The sequence below is a fragment of the Nannobrachium achirus genome, assembly GCF_963921795.1.
Source record: "Nannobrachium achirus genome assembly, chromosome: 13".
Taxonomy (NCBI): domain Eukaryota; kingdom Metazoa; phylum Chordata; class Actinopteri; order Myctophiformes; family Myctophidae; genus Nannobrachium; species Nannobrachium achirus.
The window spans coordinates 37161921-37183635 of record NC_137833.1 but is presented as its reverse complement, the minus strand read 5'-3'; the positions used below and the strand labels follow the sequence as shown (position 1 = coordinate 37183635).

At 43.0% G+C, this 21715-nt stretch overlaps 2 protein-coding genes across 2 annotated transcripts in view; one reads left to right on the top strand and one right to left on the bottom strand.

The window, feature by feature from the left end:
• Window positions 1-21715, bottom strand: part of ryr2b (ryanodine receptor 2b (cardiac)) — a gene marked incomplete at both ends in the record, with an annotated part of 144061 nt that overhangs the window by 12468 nt on the left and 109878 nt on the right. The window contains 14 exons of the mRNA XM_080740696.1: window positions 6197-6331; window positions 6703-6849; window positions 7988-8048; window positions 10488-10624; window positions 12050-12092; window positions 13193-13323; window positions 14279-14476; window positions 15561-15647; window positions 15981-16125; window positions 16462-16517; window positions 16742-18081; window positions 18185-18266; window positions 18507-18611; window positions 21401-21529. Coding sequence (XP_080596822.1) covers window positions 6197-6331; window positions 6703-6849; window positions 7988-8048; window positions 10488-10624; window positions 12050-12092; window positions 13193-13323; window positions 14279-14476; window positions 15561-15647; window positions 15981-16125; window positions 16462-16517; window positions 16742-18081; window positions 18185-18266; window positions 18507-18611; window positions 21401-21529 — 2796 coding nt within the window. The remainder of the gene's footprint in view (window positions 1-6196; window positions 6332-6702; window positions 6850-7987; window positions 8049-10487; window positions 10625-12049; window positions 12093-13192; window positions 13324-14278; window positions 14477-15560; window positions 15648-15980; window positions 16126-16461; window positions 16518-16741; window positions 18082-18184; window positions 18267-18506; window positions 18612-21400; window positions 21530-21715) is intronic.
• On the top strand, window positions 1731-5395 carry LOC308296694 (E3 ubiquitin-protein ligase TRIM68-like; the record flags this gene model as incomplete). The annotated part of the gene is made up of 3 exons (XM_080740022.1): window positions 1731-1832; window positions 2327-2839; window positions 5306-5395. The coding sequence occupies 3 exons, from the start codon at window positions 1731-1733 to the stop codon at window positions 5393-5395; spliced, it is 705 nt and encodes a 234-aa protein (XP_080596148.1).

Genomic DNA, 21715 nt, shown 5'->3' with positions numbered 1-21715 from the left:
CGATGTAAATAGGGAATGAATGCCCCACCATTTAATGCAAACTCCATTATACCTGTTGTTTTGACCATCCGTTTGCCTGTGTCCATTTATGCCCATATATGGAGATATCTGTATCTGTCTGTCTGCGTCCATTTATGCCCATATGGGGATCTCTGCAGACACAGTGACGGTTCTGGAAAACACTAATGTCAGACATTAGCTCCGCATAAGGAGATTCCGAACCTTTCGCGCCGGTTCCGGAAAACCACATATCAGGTCGGGTCGAGGCCGGGCACTGCACTCCCTGCTGCGGCGGGGAATGCGTGTGCCGAAGTCTGTGTAATGCAAACCCCATTATACCTGTTGTCATAGCACCCATTTTGACCATCTGTTTGCCTGAGTCCATTTATGCCCATATATGGAGATATTTGTGTCTGTCTGCGTCCATTTTATGCCCATATATGGAGATCTCTGCAGACACAGTGCCGGTTCCGGAAGACCCTGATGTCAGACAACAGCTCCGCATACGGAGAATCCGAACCTTTCGCGCTGGGTTCCGAAAAATCGCCTATCGGGTCGAGGCCGGGCACTGCACTACCGGCTGTGGTGGGGAACGCGCGTGCTGAATTTGAAGCTGGTGGGGCTCAGAGCCTTTTATGAAGTGATGTCACAATGAGTCAGCGCTTAGCGCTTGCTCCGGTCCCTCCGGAACGGCCCAATGTCAGACATCATCTCCGCATACGGAGATTCCGAACATTTCGCGCCGGTTGCGGAAAACCGCATATCGGGTCAGGTCGAGGCCTAGCTAAGAACGTAGACAAAGATCTGAGCTATCTGCGTGTGAAATTTGGAGTCTGTAGAACCAACCATGTGCTGTCAGGGCTCTTTCATGCGATTCGGGCCAATTCGGCCTCGGCTTCAATTAGTAGACAGGATAATAACTAGAAAGATGCAATTGGAAATTGCAAGGTTGGTTGCCTATTAATTGTCTGGATAGTCGAGTTGTGACCAATCCTCAAGCTAGCACCACTCCCCCATTGAACTCAATGGACAGGTGACATCACTGTGATGTCACCTGTTTATGCCCATATGGAGATCCCTGCTCTGAGTATCTGACATCGCTGTGATGTCAACTGTGAGGTCACAGTGATGTGTCAGGGGAACCAAAGTGTCAGGCGTTACCCGTCTGGACAGACATGGACAAGTTGTGACGGTTCTGACCTACGGTCGCAATAATGGTGAAGTCACCGAGAATGCTGCTTCCTGATTGGCTATGTTTACGCAATGTTTGTGTTCTGGACTAGAACAATAATATGGCAACCACATTAATAACCCGGAAACAAAACAAGCCTCCTCCATCTGGTTCAATTCTTCACCTGCAGAAATAAAAACGAGCTTTCCTCTAGTTCTAGCTCATACAAAATACACGTAGAATATTTTGATAATATTTAGAATGTATCAATATTACTTCAGTTAAAACTTTTAGACCCTCTATTCTTTGTAAAACACACCTGATTTGCACTGAGTTTTTCTTTTTCCATACCAACTCTCTTCATCAAAAATAGCAAAATCATCGCCTCCTAGTGGACTGACTGTTCACCACCTGCTAGAGGCATCCTTGAGCTTTCTCAACATCTTCACCGCTTAACATTGCATTTGTAGCGAACATCAAACATATTTTCTGGAAGAGTCACAATAGTGATCACCGAAAGTTATTTAGTTTTAGTTTTTTTATCCTCACCCTCGTAGAAATGGCATCTGCCAGCAGTCTCTTGTCTGAAGATCACTTCCTGTGTTCTATCTGTATGGATGTGTTCACTGATCCAGTCACCACTCCATGTGGACACAACTACTGCAAAGCCTGTATCACACATTACTGGGACACTAATGATGCGTGCAAGTGTCCACTATGTGCAAAACTCTTCGACAAGAGGCCAGAAGTATCTGTCAATACTTTGTTTTCTGAGATGGTTCAACAGTTCAGGAGTCACAAGATGAAAGAATATCGAAGCAAAAACAGAGGCTGAAGTTCAGCAGATGATCCAGGAGAGACAAGAGAAGATTCACCAGATCAAACACTCAGTAGAGCTCTGCAGGAAAGATGCGGACAGAGAGATAGCAGACAGTGTGCAGGTCTTCACTGCTCTGATCAGCTGTATTGAGAGAGGCCATGATGAGCTCATTGTTGGGATTGAAGAGAAGCAGAAAACAACAGAGGAACAGGCTGAAGGCTTCATTAAAGAGCTGCAAGAGGAAGTCACTCTATTAGAGAAGAGAAGCTCTGAGCTGAAACAGATCTCACACTCTGAAGACCAACCCGTTCAGAAATTCCCATCAACCTGTTCAGAAATTCCCATCCAATAACACTGGGTGGAGACAAGGACTGAACAAAGGTCAATGTCCATCAGTCTTCACATGTGGGGACAGTGAGAACAGCTGTGGCTCAGCTGGAGAAGACACTTATAGCCTAGAGAAGAAGAAGCTGTGTGATGCTGAGCTGAGCAGGACCCAGCAATATGAGGTGGATGTGACTCTGGATCCTGATACAGCAAATCGCTGTCTCATCCTGTCTGAGGATGGAAAACAAGTGAGTAGTGGAACCGTAAAGAAGAGTCTCCCTGACAACACAGAGAGATTCTTGAGATATTGCGTTGTCTTAGGGAAACAAAGCTTCTCCTCAGGAAGGTTTTACCATGAGGTTCAGGTTACAGGGAAGACTGGGTGGGATTTAGGAGTGGCCAGAGAGTCCATCAACAGGAAATGTGAAATCATAATGAAACCCAACCATGGTCTCTGGACTATAAGGTTGAGGAATGCAAATGAATACAAGGCTCTTGATGACCCTTCTGTCCTCCTCCCTGTAAGAGAGGAGATGCAGAAAGTGGGAGTGTTTGTGGATTATGAGGAGGGTCTGGTCTCCTTTTATGATGTGGAGGCCAGAGTTCATCTCTACTCTTTCACTGGCTGCACCTTCACTGAGAAACTCTATTCTTCAGTCCCTGTGTTAAGGATGGTGGTAGAAACTCTGCTCCTCTGATCATCTCTCCTGTCAATCACACATCAACTCGGCTCCTCCCACCGTCTCTCCTGTCAATCACAACTCAAGCGAGTCATCAGGACCCTGTGCGACGTGCAGGTCAAAGGTCATGGCAGAAGATAATAAGAGCTGTCAAACATTGACCAATAAGAGAGAAGGGGGCGGAGCTAGGTTACACCAGTAACGAGTCCAGTGAGGTTGGTGTCACATCGTGTTAAAAAGATGACCCCCTCATTATTGTCATAAATAATATTTGAACTTGGGACCCCCTCAACCCCCATAAATAAAACTAGAAAAAGATGCTATTGGAAATTGCAAGTGTGGTTGCCGACGTGACTATATTCTGCAGAAAGCTAACTGTCATGTGAAGCTCAACCAATACTCGAGCTAGCACCACTTCTCAAATGTTTTTCCATCAATTTCCAATGGCAACTGCATGATTTCCATCCATTTCCAATTGCATCTGATTCACAAATAAAGTTCATCTATTCTAGAATAAGGTTTACTAGTGGAACAAATAGTTTCCCCAGAACTACAGTGTGTTGCCCTGTTGGGTAACCACACTAATAATAACTAGTAAAGATGCAACTGGAAATTGCTAGTGTGGTTGCCGTGACTATATTCTGCATCAAGTTAATTGTCATGCAGTGTTGATTTCGTCGACTAAAACTATGACGAAAGATTTTTGTCGACTGTGTTTTTTTTCACTGACGAAAACTAAGTAAAAACTAAATAAAAACTAAGCTGTGTTGACTAAAACTAAGACTAAATATATTGACAATTTCGTCAACAAAATAAAAACTAGACTAAAACGTTAGGGAGGGAGAAGAGAGTAATTTTATGTTTGGTTGCTCTCAGGTGTTGCGTGCTGAAAATAGCCGATCTACAAGCTCACAACGCGTCGTGCTGCGACGCGTTGTGAGCTTGTAGATCTGCTATTTTCAGCACATAACCTAGTGTAAAATCAGTCATTACGATGCCATCAAGGCCTGCCAAAATACATTTTAGTCGACTAAATCAACTGTAGATTTAGTGGCCTAAAATGATATTTAGTCGACTAAAATTAGACTAAAACTAATACTTTTCAGGTGACTAAATTATGACTAAAACTAAATGACATTTTATTTAAAAGACTATGACTAAAACTAAATCAAAATTTGCTGTCAAAAACAACACTGCTGTCATGTGAAGCTCAACCAATGCTCCTTCAATTTCCAATTGCATCTGGTTTCCATCAATTTCCAATGGCAGCGGAAAGCTTTATCCAGAATAAAGTTTCCCCAGAACTATAGAGTGGTTGCCCCTCAGGCAACCACTCTATAGTCCAAAATCCAAAATCTAACTAGTCCAAAATCTAAATATTAAGCGACCGAATGTCTGTCCGTCCATCTGGAACTAATCCTCTACATTTGGTGAAGTTTAATGATGAGGATTGGTTAAAAGTTCTACTGCCAGATTTATTATTTATTTATTGGGGCTGGTGCCAGCAAAAAGCAGCTTACCTTTGCGATGTTAGAGAAAAAGATCTATTCATTATTTCCAAACGTTTTTTGTTTTTTTGGCAGCTGAGGGCAGCCTTATGCAAAGAATGGATGTGAATTGGGCCGTCGTTCAGAGCATAGAAATGCATAATCTAGATCAGGTCCACAGAGAACAGCCAGGAAGTGAATTGGACATCATTAATGTTTACGTGTGGTGGAGATTTGAAAGCAGCATTATGGGAGATGTTTTTACTGTACACACCCGCGCGACCCCTCATCAGCTTACAGTCATCAGACAAGATAAAAGAACGAGCGTTCGTATTGGCAACGAGCTAGGGTCAAAATTGGGGAGAACAGGAACGTCAGAAGCAGTAAAAGAGTTAAGCTTCACATGACATTTCAGCCATACAGACAATAAATATACAGGTAAGGTATAAATGGGTAAGGACTAGTTCAATGTGAACTAGAAAGATGTAATTGGAAATTGCAAGTGTGGTTGCCTATTTATTGCCTGGAAAGCCAGAACGTCACTGATGACATCATCACCATCGGTGACATCACTGATGACATCACTGGACTCCTCACTAGCAAGTAGCAACACACTTGCAATTCTCCCCCATTTTTTCATGTGTACATTCAGGAATGGAGGTCCTTAGCCTGCTGGCAGCATGCCCAATAAATATTGTGTGCCGGTCAGCCTCGCTATTTTGCAAACTTAAGACACAGACAAACAGACACAAGCGATTGCAAAATCTCCACCTGCCTGGCAGAGATAAAAACACCTGAAACAGACTCTATTTCCATACAGTTTGACAAGCTGTTCAGGCTGGGAATGAGTCATGCTCAGTTTATCTCTGGATTCAAGTTATTGGAAAAGCTCTGGCACTGTTACGTGTAAGGGAAACATCAATACAAATCCACACACACTGCTACATATTTAGTGCCTAAAGGTCTGCCGTAAAAAACAATGACAACAAGCTGTGGCGCGTGGAATTTAATGGAGCATTCCCGGGCCCTGATAATAGCGCGGTGGGTGATTCTCATGCTGTCGCTCCCCGTTTGATTGCTTGTGTGAGTGACAGCGGAGGAGGCATTAGAATAGAGCAGGTGGGGTGCCATTAACGGAGTGGGTTTATCCACGGCCATACAAAGAATCCAGATGCAGGCCCGAGGAACTGCTCTTCATTCAGATGTCCATCATTCGGCAGATAGCACACAGAGGCCATTTACATTTCGTTGTCGTGTGGAAACCCCGTATGTCCAAAACCGTCCGTTTTCATCATTTTAAAAATGAGTTAACATAGTGAAAATAGCCGATCTACAAGCACACAACGCCTCGCACTGCGAGGCGTTGTGTGCTTGTAGATCGGCCATTTTCACTCGTTCTGTGCGACCGTCTTGTATGATGAAGCAGGGCTACACTTTACGAAAAAAGAAAAACGTACACATTTGAAACTTGGAGATACGAGGTTTCTGCCCGACAGTGGTGGTTTCAACTAAAGGGATCACTGTCAGAATCCTACAAGACACCTCTGAGTCTGAGGAGGAGCCTGCCAGCGCAAGTGAGCACCTTCATCTCTTGGGAGAAGAAAATGGAGAGAGAGACAAAAGTCTAAATGAAAGGAGAGAGTGATAGAGAGAGGGACGACGCAGAGAGACAAGTGTGAGAGATCAGTGCGAGCCTGCTCGGTGAACTCACGGTGAGCATGTCGTCGCACTTCATGTCCAGCGTCTCCCCGTCTTCGCCCTTGTTGTAAAACTTCCTGAAGAAGTTGAAGGCCACGACGGTGTAGAGGTAAACCACTACCGCCAGCAGGCCCACCGTCAGCGCCAACTGACACACGCACACACACACACACACACACACACACACACACACACACACACACACACACACACACACACACACACACACACACACACACACACACACACACACACACACACACACACACACACACACACACACACAGTAGATGTCCTTCAGTAAGCATCATCAACTGAGAGGAACCTGTGAAGAACAAACTGCTTCCAAACTGTGTTCTTATCCAAGAGACAGATGGTCTCTCTCTCTCTCTCTCACACACACACACACACACACACACACACACACACACACACACGCACACACAAACACACACACACACACACACACACACACACACACACACACACACACACACACACACACACACACACACACACCTGTTTGCCGTTGTGCGTGACGGAAGTGAGGATGGTGCGCAGAGTCTTGAAGCCCATGGCGATGTCCAGCAGGTGGGCGGCAAAGAAGAAGTTGTTGTAGTGACCCAGAACTGACATGGCCATGTACCAGGCCAGGTACAAGAAGGACTACAAAAACAACGTAATAATACTTCATCATATGACAGAATTATAGCCTGCAATTTTTACACCTGTAGAAAAAGTATATAAAGAATTTTTTTTTAAATCTATAATGACATGCGAATGAAAAGTATTAACAAAAGCTTTTTAAAATTCCTGAAAGGTAACAGTTTAGGACATACAACACTTTCGTCTGACAGCAACAACACACACTTGTGTGAGTTAATATCTATCGATTTAATGTCTGTAATTAGTTATGTTAATCGTTTGACTGTGTATATGTGTGTATATCTTGGGAACAGAATTGATTGTGTATATATGTATATAATGTATACTATGTATGAGGTACAAATACAGACATGTAATATGTATTGGTGACATTGAACATGTGACACTGATTGGGGACTGATTGGTCTATGGCCCACAGGTGTGGGATGACACACTGACTATATAAATGCATGTCTACACTGCTATTGTGAAGGTCTGATGAAGAGCCGTTAGGCTCGAAACGTTACCACAAGTAAACTTAATGTTTGGAAGCATAAATCGGTGTGCAGACTTTTATTGTTCTACTTGTATGCACTGCTTTAGTCTAGCACCCAGCCAACTGTGGCTTTAGATGTGCGTGCCTTTTGGCTGCTTTGCGGTCACCTTGCTAATCGTTTGACTGCAAACAACATAACTCATCCAAACTACAATAAAAATGGAAGCACTAGCAATAGTGTCCAATCTAGTGTGCAACACCCACGGATGCACCCTGCCCCCTCCCACTCCGGAAAACACATGGCAAATATTATAGATTACCGGACAGATACAGAGGTGTGTTCTGGACAATACAACAACATCACAGGATATTACCATCATAACTCTGACACATGCAATCGTATAAATTCAATTCACACTCCTTATCCTAACAGGGGTCTATTCAAACAGAATATTAGATAGCAGATGCACTGCAGATATTGCTTGTTCACGTTATATTGCCAGTGAAGGTGAATTACAGGAAACAACTCTTATCTTGACCTGTTAGAAACAAGATGGCTTTATGCGAACAGACGGAGGAATAAATCCTAACATTAGACGCGCGCACGCGCACACGCACACACACACACACACACACTCGCCACAGTGCTTCTAGTCAACTCACATTATCAGTGAAGACGACTCCTAGCTTCCAGACTTGGTACTTGACATCAACCGAGTTAAATCTGAAAGAGATATCATTTTGAGATGAACACATCATGGTAAGAACTCAGGTCATGTGCATGTAATTAACAGGGATTCCCTTCAAGAGGTCCTGTGCCTTCTCAGACGAGACAGCTGGACACAATGTTCTAGGACCATCCATCTTCTGGCCTCGCTCTTATTAAAAAATCACACCAGTGTGAACCGAGCGGTGGTGTCCATTAATTTCAAGGCTGTGTGTGTGTGTGTGTGTGTGTGTGTGTGTGTGTGTGTGTGTGTGTGCGTGCGTGCGTGCGTGCGTGTGTGTGTGTGTGTGTGTGTGTGTGTGTGTGTGTGTGTGTTCATGTGTGTTCATGTGTGCATGCATGCTTGTACATTTCAAGGCTGCTCAACAGCACCTCTCTGGTTACTCAATGGTATTGCAAGCCTGGCTCAGGCTATACAGACAGACACGGATACATGCACACATACGCACACGGCCACGCTATGGAGACGGTGTGACCACCTCTCAAAAAACAGACATAAACACACACATGTAGACACCACGGGCACAATGGCTTGAGATAATGACAGAGTGTGTGCATAGAATGCCTGTGCAATCCTCCAAAATGTTTTTCTTATTTTTTTTCATTGACAAGCGGCCCAGACAGACAGAAGCTGGGCATCAATACGGTCATCACAGGCATCTCCTCTACAGTGAAAGCTAATGAGGGGAAACAAACAAATGGATTTCTTGGTTTGAGTTTTATCCCAGTCTGCAGGCAAGCTGCCACACAGTATCATTATCGGTGTTGCACAGAAACCTTGTTTTATCTTTTAACTTTTTTTTATAAATGCCCAACACGTCACGACATTGTGAGTGTGCTTGTAGAACCAATACTTTATACAGCTTGTAGAAATACCTATGAAAACAAGACAGAGGAACCAACACTCCCATAGATGTAACAATACAGAAACCTTGAACTACTATGATCATTAGATTACATCATGTATATTTCTTTTGCATAGAGGTGTGAATTGGCACTGCCCTCACGATTCGATTCTGATTCACCAGGTAACGATTCGATTCGATTATACAATGCATTGCGATGCATCAAATTGATTCTATATTATTGCAGAACATGGCACATTTTTAATTGGTCAATACAAGGAGTCAGATATACTTAATACAATATTTATTCTAAATATCTAAATAGCTATGAATTTATGTTTGTTGTACCAACAGTCAAAACAGCACATTATGGGCTTCCAGTGCTGTAATTTTACATTCCACAGACTCTTACTTTCCCATACATTTAACTGAAATTAAATTAACACTGACACAAATTAACACTGTATGAAAATAATCTTTGTGTGATTACAGTGTGTGCGAAGATCCCTCCCTTGCACGCCTTGTCCCCAGCAGCACTGTAGCCTATATACTATACAGTATATGACTGATGCTGCTACAATTGCCCAAAGGCTCAGATTCATGGTTGAAGAGAGTGATGCAGAGACGGAATACAAAGCATGAGCACACATGAAAGTAGCCAGTGGTGTTTAGAGCTCATTATGTGATTGCAGTCTCTGCTTGGTTTTTTTCTTTCTGTGGGGAAATGAGCGGAAAATTACCAAACAGCCTCATAGCGTCACAAATAGCAGCTCCAACCTGCTGGGCTGTATCTTCCCCACTATCCCAAACACAATACAGAACAGATGACAAAGGAGAACATCAGACACATGTTGCCCAGTAATTACATTTGAATTGGCAACAATTCCGAGTTCCACGCGTCCTCCACGCATTGATCTACTCCAGGGGTTCTCAAAGTGGATTCCAGGGACTCTGTGGGCTCCATTAGGGGGTCTTAATTGACCCATACAAGTCTGTAACTCTGACAGTGTACAAATGGAACCCAATTAACCTGTTAGTTAGGGCAGGGGTCTTCAATATTTTCAGGCCAAGGACCCCTTAGTTGAGAGAGAGATGAAGCAGGGACCCCCGACAACCTTATCAAAGATTCCATATAGTTTCATTGTTTGACAGCACGATCATCAGTATATTTTGGATTCATGTTAATGTGATTTTCAGATATTTAACCACTTGAACCGTCAATACTTAATAAACTTGACCTTTCACTGTACTTGTCTGCTCTTTCCCCCCTCCAAAGCTCTTTGCCAAAAATAGCTGCGAGGCGTTGTGAGCTTGTAGATCTGCTATTTTTGGCTAAAGTTCTCAGAATATGGACGCTAGGGTTCAAGTGGTTAATATAAAAAAGGGGTAAAAAAAAACTACACTACGATTTGGAGGACCCCCTGTAGTAACTCTGAGGACCCCCTAGGGGTCCATTTGTCCATTGTTGAAGACCCCTAGGTTAGGGTTCATTCGGTTCACCCGTTAGGGTTAATTTGGTTCCATTCGTACACTGTCAGAGTTAAGTAGCGACCATGAAATGTGAAAGTTTGAGAAACAATGATCTACTCACAGGGTACTCCAGGTGCCATCTTTCTTTGGTCTCCTCCTCTCCCGTGTCTGGGAGCTGAAATCCAGAGCTGCCTGGTCCAGGCCCAACAGGGCACTGATCCTCTCGCGTCCGTAGATTTCTCCATACTTATCCATCACCTGACGGGGAGGGAGAGGAGGATGCCTTTTAAAAGACCATTGTTTAGCCCACTGACTACGACTCATGCTACCTATCTAACTATTACCTATCTGTCAGTACTCTGACGTCATATTACTGACATCACATACTGGCCTGGACACAGAATACCATATACTGTATGGGCATAGGACACAGAACACCATATATGGGCATAAATAAATGGGTGGAACTGTGCCCACATTTTTTACATCACTGATACCGCCTGCACTGCGCATGCGTCGCCACCATGGAAACATCTGCATGCTATAACAATGCCCAAATTTGGAGATGAATCACTGATAAGTCTGGGTTCTCCAATGCCTGTCATAGAGGAGGGGGTGTTTGTATACACACAAACTTTCCTAGTTCCCCTTTGGCATTTTAAAATGCAAAGTGATTTGAAAAGTCTTATATGGGTAGGGGATGACGTATTTCCGCTTTTACACAGATCCCAGTGGAGAACGTGTACTGTGATAGGTTTCCTTCTTTGACGAACACAGCGTGTGGCCAATTGCACTTTAGGAAAATTTGTCTTGGAAAAGTACTCGAGTAAGAGTAATCAAGTGTCAAATAAATCTAATACTCATGTAAAGTACAAATCCTCTGAGTCTGTTCTTAAGTACAGTACTCAAGTACATTTACCGGTACTTGAGTACTGTCCACCACTGGAAGGTTTCTGTCCGTCACCGGCAATATATGTCTGAACCTGTGAATAAACAATGACACGTATTGGCTTGAGTATGGTCACTTAAAACGGGCAACATATCATCACTGTCGGGCAGAAACCTTGTATCTCCAAGTTTCAAATGTGTACGTTTTTTTAAAAAGTAAAGCCCTGCTTCATCACACAAGCCGTTGCACAAAACTAGTGGTGCGAGGCGTTGTGTGCTTGTAGATCGGCTGTTTTCACTAGTTCAGTTCTTTTTTAAATGATAAATACAAAACGAACGCTTTTGGACATACAAGGTTTCCATCCGACATCGACGATATTTAACACATTTTCCAAACTGTCTTCCTAATCCAAGAGGGGGTGAATAAAGCCCGAGTGACTGACTAGAAACCGAACAGACACTGTAGAGGCTATAATGAGATGGCAGAGGAAAAAGGGAAGCACAGGAAAGGAGCAGAATATGTTCACTGAAGCTCAACTTTCCACGCATCATGGCAATACTTCAATCCTTTCTGACTTTATTCCTGGACTAGGTCTCTGGGGCCAGCGGAACAGGTTTATTAGCTGAGCAGGGAACGAATGCACCTGTCATTAAATCCTTCATTAAACTCTACTTACTTTCTTAATAGTCCCTCGCTGAGTATAATGTGCATATAATTAAATTCATCCACAGGCACAGAATGTCTGATGTTTTTGCCAGAAGGCATAACGGCTACGGCTCTGCAAAAGCCCTTACCTTCCTCTTCACAAATTTGTCCCAGTAATTACTGGGAAATGACCTGGAAAGAGAAACAAAAGGCCATCACAAATGATTTCACAAGCATAAACAGCAATTTGAACATGCAAGGGTAGGAGGGTGGGGTCGTACAAGGTGGAAAAAAAAAGCTCCAAGGGAAAAAAGTATGGTAATTTTTTCCGCTACATGAACACGATGTGTAGAATAAATAACTCCAGCTAGTTTGTTTGTAATACGCATTTGATCAGAGGGATTGCATTGTTTTTTTGTCTAATTTAGAATGAAACAGAAAACGGAAACTGTAAATATACCTTTTATTGATCCTGTATTAATGACGAATGTATTGTATGTCTTGTATTTCCTGATTTTCAAATGTATACATAGAACCAAAATGGAAACATGCCTCCCCTCTGGGCTTTTTGTGTTATCCTTTTAGCATTACTTGTGTACTTGCTGTGGTGTTAGCAATTTGTTAATAAAGTATTCAATCAATCAATCAAAAAACAGATGCATTACGTTTTTGACAGTGTGGTGTCACAAGGGGGGAAAAAGTGGGACTGAGTTACTAGGGCCCAAGATGGAGGGGTCCTTCATTATTTTATACTTAAGCTATTGAAAAATAGCAGATATACAAGCTCACAGCGCGGCACTGAATGCCACGCTGCAAGCTTGTAGATCTGCTATTTTTGAAAAGTGAAAATATGTACAAATCTTTGAATATATGTATTTTTTTGTAACTGAAAATTTGCTTCTGGGGGGTCCCTGGAACTAAATATTTTGAGATGGGGGTCCGTGGCCAAATACATATAATTTTGGGGGTCCTTCACATGAAAATGACATAGAAACATGGGTTTTTCAAAAAACCTTAGAAGGATTTAGAAGACACTTATGCACAAATGTTCACAATTTTTCAAATATAGCAGATCTACAAGCTCGCAGCGCGGCACTCGGTGCCGCGCTGTGAGTTTGTATATCTGCTATTTTTCAATAGTTAAAGCACAAAATAATGCGTAATAATGCGTTCCCAGTCTAAATGGGTTAAAGCCCCTCCCCCTATGAAGTACATTCACGGGGGGCCCGCAGTGAATCCTTGTACCCAGGGCCCAGAATTTGGTGCGACACCCCTGGTGGCACTGAACGTACGGCGTACTGATGACCAGTCGGTCCCACTGTCCTTTGATGTCCTCGTCGGCCGGCTGCTCCGTCACATAGGAGCCGTCAAACTCCAGCCGCCGCGCCACGTCCTTCTCACGCTTGAATATCACCAGCGGTACCTGACAATCAAATGCACCCAGTTAAAACCAACTTTGTGCACAGAAAGGGAGGTTTTAAAAAGTGACATACTGTAACTCAGGGGTCTTCAACGTTTTCAGGCCAAGGAGGACCCCTTAGTTGAGAGAGAGATGGAGCAGGGACCCCCACAACCTTTTCATAGATTCCTTATAGTTTAATCGATTGATAGCATAATCATCAATATATTTTGGATTCATGTCAATTTGTGTTTTTCAGATATTTAACCACTTGAACCGTCAATACTTAATAAACTTGACCTTTCACTCTGTACTTAGTCTGCTCTTTTTCCCCTCTACACCAAACCTCTTTGCTGAAAATAGCCGATCTACAAGCTCATAACGCCTCTCGCTACGAGGTGTTGTGAGCTTGTAGATCTGATATTTTTGGCTAAAGTTCTCTGAATATGGACATTAGGGTTCAAATGGTTAATATAAAAAAGGACAAAAAGATTTGGACCCTAGGGGTCCCAGACCCCCTGTTGAAGTATTTCTGATTATTTCATAGCCCTTAAAACCCTCGGCTTGGCACATTAAAATGTATTTGTACATACAGACAGTACATGTAGAATGTGGTGATGTTTCATCACCGTCGGGCAGAAACCTTGTATCTCCACAATTTATCTATAACGTTTTTCATTATTTTATACAAAAGTAGCGAATAAAGCCAATCTGCAAACGCACAGCGCGTCGCATCGTGAGCTCTTAGAATATTTTCACCATTTTGGAAACATTCTGAAAGAAAACAATACAATAAATTGGTGCCCCAAAATACAGAGGCCAGGTTGGAAATGGTTGTGGGCTTTATAAATATTTAACCAATGAAAAATAAGTGCTTGAGACCCATTGGAACACATGTTATTTATTTTTTTCTCCAAAAAGCAATGGTTTTGGACGTACAAGGTTCCCGCCCTACAGCAGGCATTTGAGGATGGTGCACCTTGAGGCAGTAGTATCCAATAATACAACAGAAGGAGATGATGGTGTGTGCTATGGCCAGGAAGTGAAGAGATGGCTCCATGTAGCCTGTGCTCTCCTCTAGGACAAAACAAACACTGCCTGACTGCCCATCTTCCAAGGCAGGGTCCTGCTCTATCGTCTCATCCTCTTCCTCAAGTGCCTTGGGCGAGGTTGACACCTGGGGAGAAAGACAGTGATGGAAAGGTACTTCAGTGGGTAGAAATGTTCTAGTCAACCTATAGCGGTTTATAGCATCTAGACTTTGGACAATTGGGATTAGTTTTATATTTCGGTGCATTACAAAGATAATTATGTCATGCAACAGTTATGGTATACTTTCTTGATCAAAAACCACAAGACAATATCCAAAAATACTTTGTCAAGGGAACTCAAACCATTTCGTTCTGACAGTGATTCGGATATTGAAGTCATAAAATCAAGACAGAAAATTAAATCTTCATATTTAGCTGATTGTTTTGGCCTTGCTGCATGACTTTTTTCAGAATTGTGTACATGATTAGATTAGTTTTAGTTAATAGCATAATGTGGTTTTGTTTGGGAAAATGTGACTGTTGTACTTTTTTTTTTCACTTGGTGTATGTATCTTTTTTTTGGTAAAAGAAAAGAAAAAATGAAAATAATTGCAAAGATGGACATAAAAGATGAAATCAGAGATGTAATAAATTGAAACCACTGCAATAAAAAGTATTAAAAAAATGTTATGGTATACTTACTATACTTAAATCAAGCAGCAACATCATACAGGTAAAGGTAAACACTTCAAATAATGGTGTAGGCCTCTTAATGTTGTTTCTAATCATTTCATTATACTTTATTTATCCTTGGAAGACCCAAGCTCTCTTTTTCAAGGAAGTCCTGAATACAATATGTACTGTACAACGGACACTCCAGCAGCTCTTTCAGTATGTGTATTCTTTCCATTATTCTTGCTGAGAGAAAGAAATGGACCTTCTGAGAAAAAGGATCAATGATCAACAGAACAACACGGGAAAGCGTGGGTTTTACACTACAGTATTTACACAACAGTGTCTACGCAGCTGGCCAAACATCCTGCCAAGTGGAGTGATTCATACACCAGCATTGTAAAGTGGGTTCAAGACCTGACGAGTGCTTCTAACAAGACTCATCCTTCATAAAGCATGCACAGGAGACACCATTTGTTCCACTGATGATGGGGAACGAGACACAGAAGAAAGAAACATGGCTCACACGTCGAATATAATTTATAAACATATCCTCACCTTGTAAAAGAGGAGGATGAAGTTAATTGCAAAGGCAACAAAAAGAGCCAGCAGCCGCATGTTGTAGAAGTTCCTCGCAAAGTAATTCTGCAGAAGACAGCAATTAGAAAAATAAACATGTTGTCGGTGTTGCTCGAGTTCATGTATGTACTGTGTGCGTGTGTGTGCGTGTGTGTGTGTGTGTGTGTGTGTGTGTGTGTGTGTGTGTGTGTGTGTGTGTGTGTGTGTGTGTGTGTGTGTGTGTGTGTGTGTGTGTGCGTGTGCGCACGCAGACACATGAGTGTGAGTATTCCTGTTTTGATTAATTCATGCACAGAAACATGTACCTACTGTATGTTTCTGCATGTCTATGCAAATTGAATATGTGTGTGGGTATCTATGTGCGCACCTCCATATGGCTTTATAGTGTTCATTCATTACCAGCAGCCTCTTGTGATGAGTGCTGATCATCTCCCAAAAGGCAGACGGCTGGCTCTCTGGTTGCTCCGCCTTAATGGAGAATCTCCTGTATCTCCGTGTAGCCTTGGCCTCCTCCATCATATCCCTCTCCTCTGAGGTCTCTTCACTGCAAATGGAGCAAAAGCAAACAAAAGGGAACTCAAACCATGTTGTTCTGACAGTGATTGGGATATCGAAGTCATAACATCAAGACAGATAATTAAATCTTCATATTTAGCTGATTGTTTTGGCCTTGCCGCATGACTTATCCTATCCCCATTTTCCATTTTACAAGGCTTTTCTTTTCCCAAAACAAAGCTAAATTGTGTTTGCCTTGCACACAGACAGTGTATTCTAACTAAAATGAATTCTGTAAATAATACGACTATTGATCAAAGGTGTGTCATAGACTGAGGTTGAAGAAGGTTAAGTAATCGGTTTCAGAGCGATGAAAGATGCTCACTTAGCTCTCTGTGGCTCAGACAATTTCTCATCTCCCCCCTCTTTGCAGGCTTGGGCCTAAAACAAGACATTTGGAAATCAAAACACAAGCATAAATCAATACTTTTACATCAAAGTGCCATGTGTTGAAAGGTAATGGCAGCAAATAAAATGTGATTATTCTAACCCTTGAGAAAAAGAGTTCACTGTGCAGGCCCAGAGAAAAAGCCTGTCTGTCAAACAAAATAACATAAATTACACCACTGCAACTAGACAGAGATAATCAATCCCAGTCCCATCACCTGATATTTGCCAGGGGGATCAGTAGTGTCTCCATGTCTGGTGGCGCCGTTAAAGAGGTCAGTCAGACTGGCTGTGAGGTCATGCGTTAGAAGTCTGTATTGACCGCCTTCCTTCCTCAATCTGAGGCCAAATATGTCAGACAGAGCACCCATCTCCCGGGGGAAGGTGGCTACCACCTGACCCAGCTCCCTCATCTCCCTCATCTCCCTCTGGGAGGAGAAGCTGGCCGTGCGCCTCCTCGGCCGCTCCCCTGCACACGTCACCCCCATGACTTCGTCCAGCGTCGGCTCGGGGATGCCGCCCAGCAGGTCCAAGAGCCTCATCCTCTTGGCTGCTTCTATGACGCCCCCGTTGACGAAGACAAGGTACAACACATAGAGGACGCCACGCACTGAAGCAGCAATGGAACAGGCCACACACATGAGGACGAAGCTGAGGAAGGACATGGTCGATGTGAGGAGGTCCCTCAGAGACGCCCACTTCATCTGTTTCCTCATGTTTTTGATGGACATTAGAGACATCAGCATCATCAATCCCTGGGGCAGGCACGTAATTGCAGACCGTATAGTGGACAGGGAAAGGACTCTGTTGGTGTCTTCATTGCCTCCCCCTTCTCGAAGACTTTTCTCTTCCTTATCGTCTGCCTCTTTTCCAGCGCCTCTCTCTCCGGCATCTGAGTCAGATATCTGCGCCGCTAGCTTCATCTCAAAGATTGTGTCCTCACAGAAATTCACAAACATCTCCATCTTTTCCTTCTCCCCACCCTCATTGACCACATCAAATATGAACTGTCTCTTCGACTCTTTCACCTGCGGCTTCTCCCACTGCGTGCGGCTGGACTCGCTGATCTCAAAGTAGATCCGCTCTATGCGCTTTCCACTGCCCAGGATCTCAATGCGTCCCAGGTAGGGCTGGAAGTAAGTCAGGATGCACTTCGACAGCTCCAGGAACATTCCCAGCCGGGAGTCGTTGGGCATGTGCTCGGACAAGTTCGTCAGGAGAACAGCGATGCTGAAGCCAATATCTTTGGCCGGCTCGTGGAAGCGGTCGACGAAGGCTTCGTAATCCAGGAGCTCACTCTCATCGGTCTCCGTGCAGGAGAGTAGGAAGTGGATCTCAGCATGGGAGAAGCGATTGCAGCTCTCCATGGCTCGCTGGAAGTCCTTCTTGGAGACATGTCCCTTGTTGTCTGGGTCATACTCTTGAAAGGCATCTGAAGAGGTGAGGTCTTTGAGTTTGAGGAACATTTCAAAGAACTTGAGGATCATCTCCACGTTGCTGGATGACTCTACCAGCATATCCACCATCTGCTTTCCAATGGTCCCATTTACCACATTACCTACAGAAAAAAAGGGATAAAATGGACAAATTAAGTTTAGCAGTGATGATCCTAAACAATCTACTGTACAACATATCATCAAGTGGACATGTGCTAATCCTACCCTCTAACATGGACAGCAGCATCACCACCATGTCCTTTTGTAAATCCATGAGCTCTTTTAGAAGCTCAATCTGACTTGAATCCTATAATGAAATAAATTAATTGATTTAAAAACTGACATTCTGACATTTCAGGCATACAGTATGGCAGTTACTTAAAACCATAAGTTTATAAGAGCAATAAATACCTACACAACAATTTGTGCGTCCTCAACACAGTACAGGAGTAAAATAATATCACAATAGAAAGAATATCTTTGGTTTTTATCTAAATAAGAGACATGGTTTATGCACATGAAAATTCAGAGGAACAATGTACAGTACCTGAGAAAGCTTCATCTGCATGTGGGCGAAGATGTGGAGGAATCCCACCACAGCATCCCAGAGCCGACTGTGGGCTAGACTCTGCTGGTTCCCAGTGCACGGACCCTGAATAAAGACCACAGCATTAATTACAGCAGGGGTCTTCAACGTTTTCAGGCCAAGGACCCCTTAGTTGAGAGGGAGATGAAGCAGGGACCCCCACAACCTGTTCATAGATTCCATATAGTTTCATCGTTTGACAGCACAATCTTCACTGTATTTTGGATTCATGTCAATTTGTGTTTTCAGATCTATTTACTTGAAGCGTCAATACTTAATAAACTTGACCTTTCACTCTGTACTTAGTCTGCTCTTTTTCCCCTCTACACCAAACCTCTTTGCCGAAAATAGCCGATCTACAAGCTCACAACGCCTTATCGGACTCGGCTTCGCCTCGTCCGATAACACCCTAACACAGGACATTATCAGAGCATAATGTCCTCTCACTCGGGGTAAATTGCTTACGTGAATCCTTGTACCAAGGGCCCAGAATTTGGTGCGACACCCCTGACAGCAGCACTATCACGTCCATCTCTAATAGGAGAGTGCATGTTGCGTACAGCGCACGAGATTGATTCATTGATTCTTTCAATCTCCCCCACCAACCGAGTCAGTCATGTGTTAATTACTGTTCTGTGTTCATCTACACATCCAAAGGTTACAGTATGCTTCAAGTTCAGCAGCATAATGTACAGTAGCAATTATTTTGTATAATCAGGGTATAACTGTGTTTCTTTTCATCTAATAAAATAAAACTTAACTTAATTATGCCATGTTATGTTTCATTTGATTTCTAATTAGAACATAATTTGTACTTTGTGTATAATTAGGGTATTACTGTTTGTTTCTTTTTCTTCGGGCTAATAAAAACATGAATTCTAATTACAAACACATTATTTCAAATTAGGCCTTATGACCTCTATTAGTCGAATAGTCGACCAATCGATCGAGGTGGTCTTAGTCAACTACCAATCTCTTAGCTGAATTATAACTGAGAGATTGGCCTAATTTGTTAAATTAATTCACAAATAGTTTGAAAAAAAAAGAAAGAAAGAAAGAAAAGGAAATAGGATATATAAATCATACACAATATGATTTATTGGGAGAAACCAAGCAATTATATGTTAAAGGTGATACACCATGCATTTAAAAAGTATTTGTGTCATATTGTTTATGTCCCAAAAACGTTTTTCAAAAGGTTTGAGGCTAAATTACCACTCCTGAATAGAGAGCCTCTCATTTTTGAATGGCTCTCAGAGCATTTTCAGCTGCAGTACCACCTTTGGCCTGAACTGCGCCACCCCTCCCCCCCCCCAAATCTTTTTATTTTTTTTGTTGAAAAAAACGGACGTTTATGACGTCACAAACGGCAGCAAATCTGGACAGCCTGTTTTGAGAACCCGTGGGATGCTTTTAACCTCCACCTTCCCAAAACCAGAGAAAGGCCACATTCTCATAATATAATTCGGTTTAGTCGTGCGAATGGGAGGGGTGAAGTTGCCACATTCTTGCATATTTAATTGATACGTTTGCCCTCACACTGCACATTATCATCCGAAACAAGGAATCACTGAGTCCACGTCTGTCCACGGGACATACAGTATATCCAAGCTGCATAATAATGCCTCCTCCATCTCCCTGTGTTTATTAATTCTTCAAGTTCAACTCACAATGTAACCACAGGACCCCTGCAAAATTTGCCGCGCAGGCGTTAGCCGATTTATCTGCGGTCGAAGGTCGTCAACGAGCGAATCGGAGCGATCACAAAATAAAACCAGCGGAGGGCGGAGGGACTCCCAAAATCTACCAGCAATAAACCAGACAGCAAATACTTTTAATTGCAAGATATGAATATCTACGAAGAGGAGGACGTCAACGTCTCTCTCTCTCTCTCTCTCTCTCTCTCTCTCTCTCTCTCTCTCTCTCTCTCTTGCCCTCCGCTGGCTGGCTCCCTCTGCGCTCCGCGCATAACAGCGTTAAGCGTCTCCATTTGGACATGATTTGGCACAGAGAGCGCGCGCGCCAGCAAGGGCGAGAGAGCCACACATCGGCCTATATTTTATTAGGCCTATAGCCTATATATGATATACAAGTGACTCCAGTGGCACTTTCCTTTTATCTAACTGTGAGCAACAACTCCTCACAAATAAAACACCATGTGCGATCGAGGGAGCGGTGATCAGAAATCAATGAGGGGAGGAGGCGGCCAGAATCGTCAGAAATCTAATGAGAACAGACGGGGGGATTTAACCTTTTATAAATAACTATGGATTTAACCCGCACATGGCTCTATATAGCCTACCACAATGTTTCATTGCCTGTATTTGAGACGGATGGATTCACACCAACAGGGAAGCGTTTGCGGTAGCGCATCGAAACCACCGTTTTTTTGTGGATTTGCATTAGTTTCTTTTATTCGAAAAAGAATACGGATGCGTCTTCACACATGCCCAACCGTTGTGTATTTTCCAACAATACGTTATAGGATTCGTTTTAATCGTCATAAAACGTGCCTGTGTGAATGTCGCCAAAGACACAACGGTCTGAAATGGGACTTTGTGAGGATAGAAGGTGCTAGTGGGACCCCAAAAAAAGGTTTTAAAATAGGAAAAGTGAATTTTCATGGTGTATCACCTTTAAATCATGGAATGGAATGATCCTCTATTGCATTTTTTTCCCCCTGTAGTTGCCTATAGTAGACTGCCAGTCGACTATCCTTAGTGACCGTATGCAGTATCTTACAAATTCTTAAGAAACCTTTTAGTTGAGCAAGATTCTTGTGAGTGCACATGGATTGCTGACTCAGCGTCTACTGCAAGTGAAACTCACCTGAATGTACTGCAAGTGAAACTCACCTGAATGTACTCAGTAAGTGTGTTGAAGACTTGCTTCGCTACACTGATGGCCTTGGAAAAGTTGCACTGTCCGTTCTCATCAATCACCTCCTTCCCCGAATAGTACCAGTAGAAGTCACTGATTGACTCCTGCAGATAATCACATCAAAAATATATATCGTCACTGTCGGGCAGAAAGCTTGTATCTCCAAGTTTGAAATTTGTAAATTTTCTTCGCAAAGTAAAGCACTGCTTCATCACACAAGGCCGTCGCACAAAAGTAGTGAAAACAGCTGATCTACAAGCACATAATGCCTCGCGGTGCGAGGCGTTGTG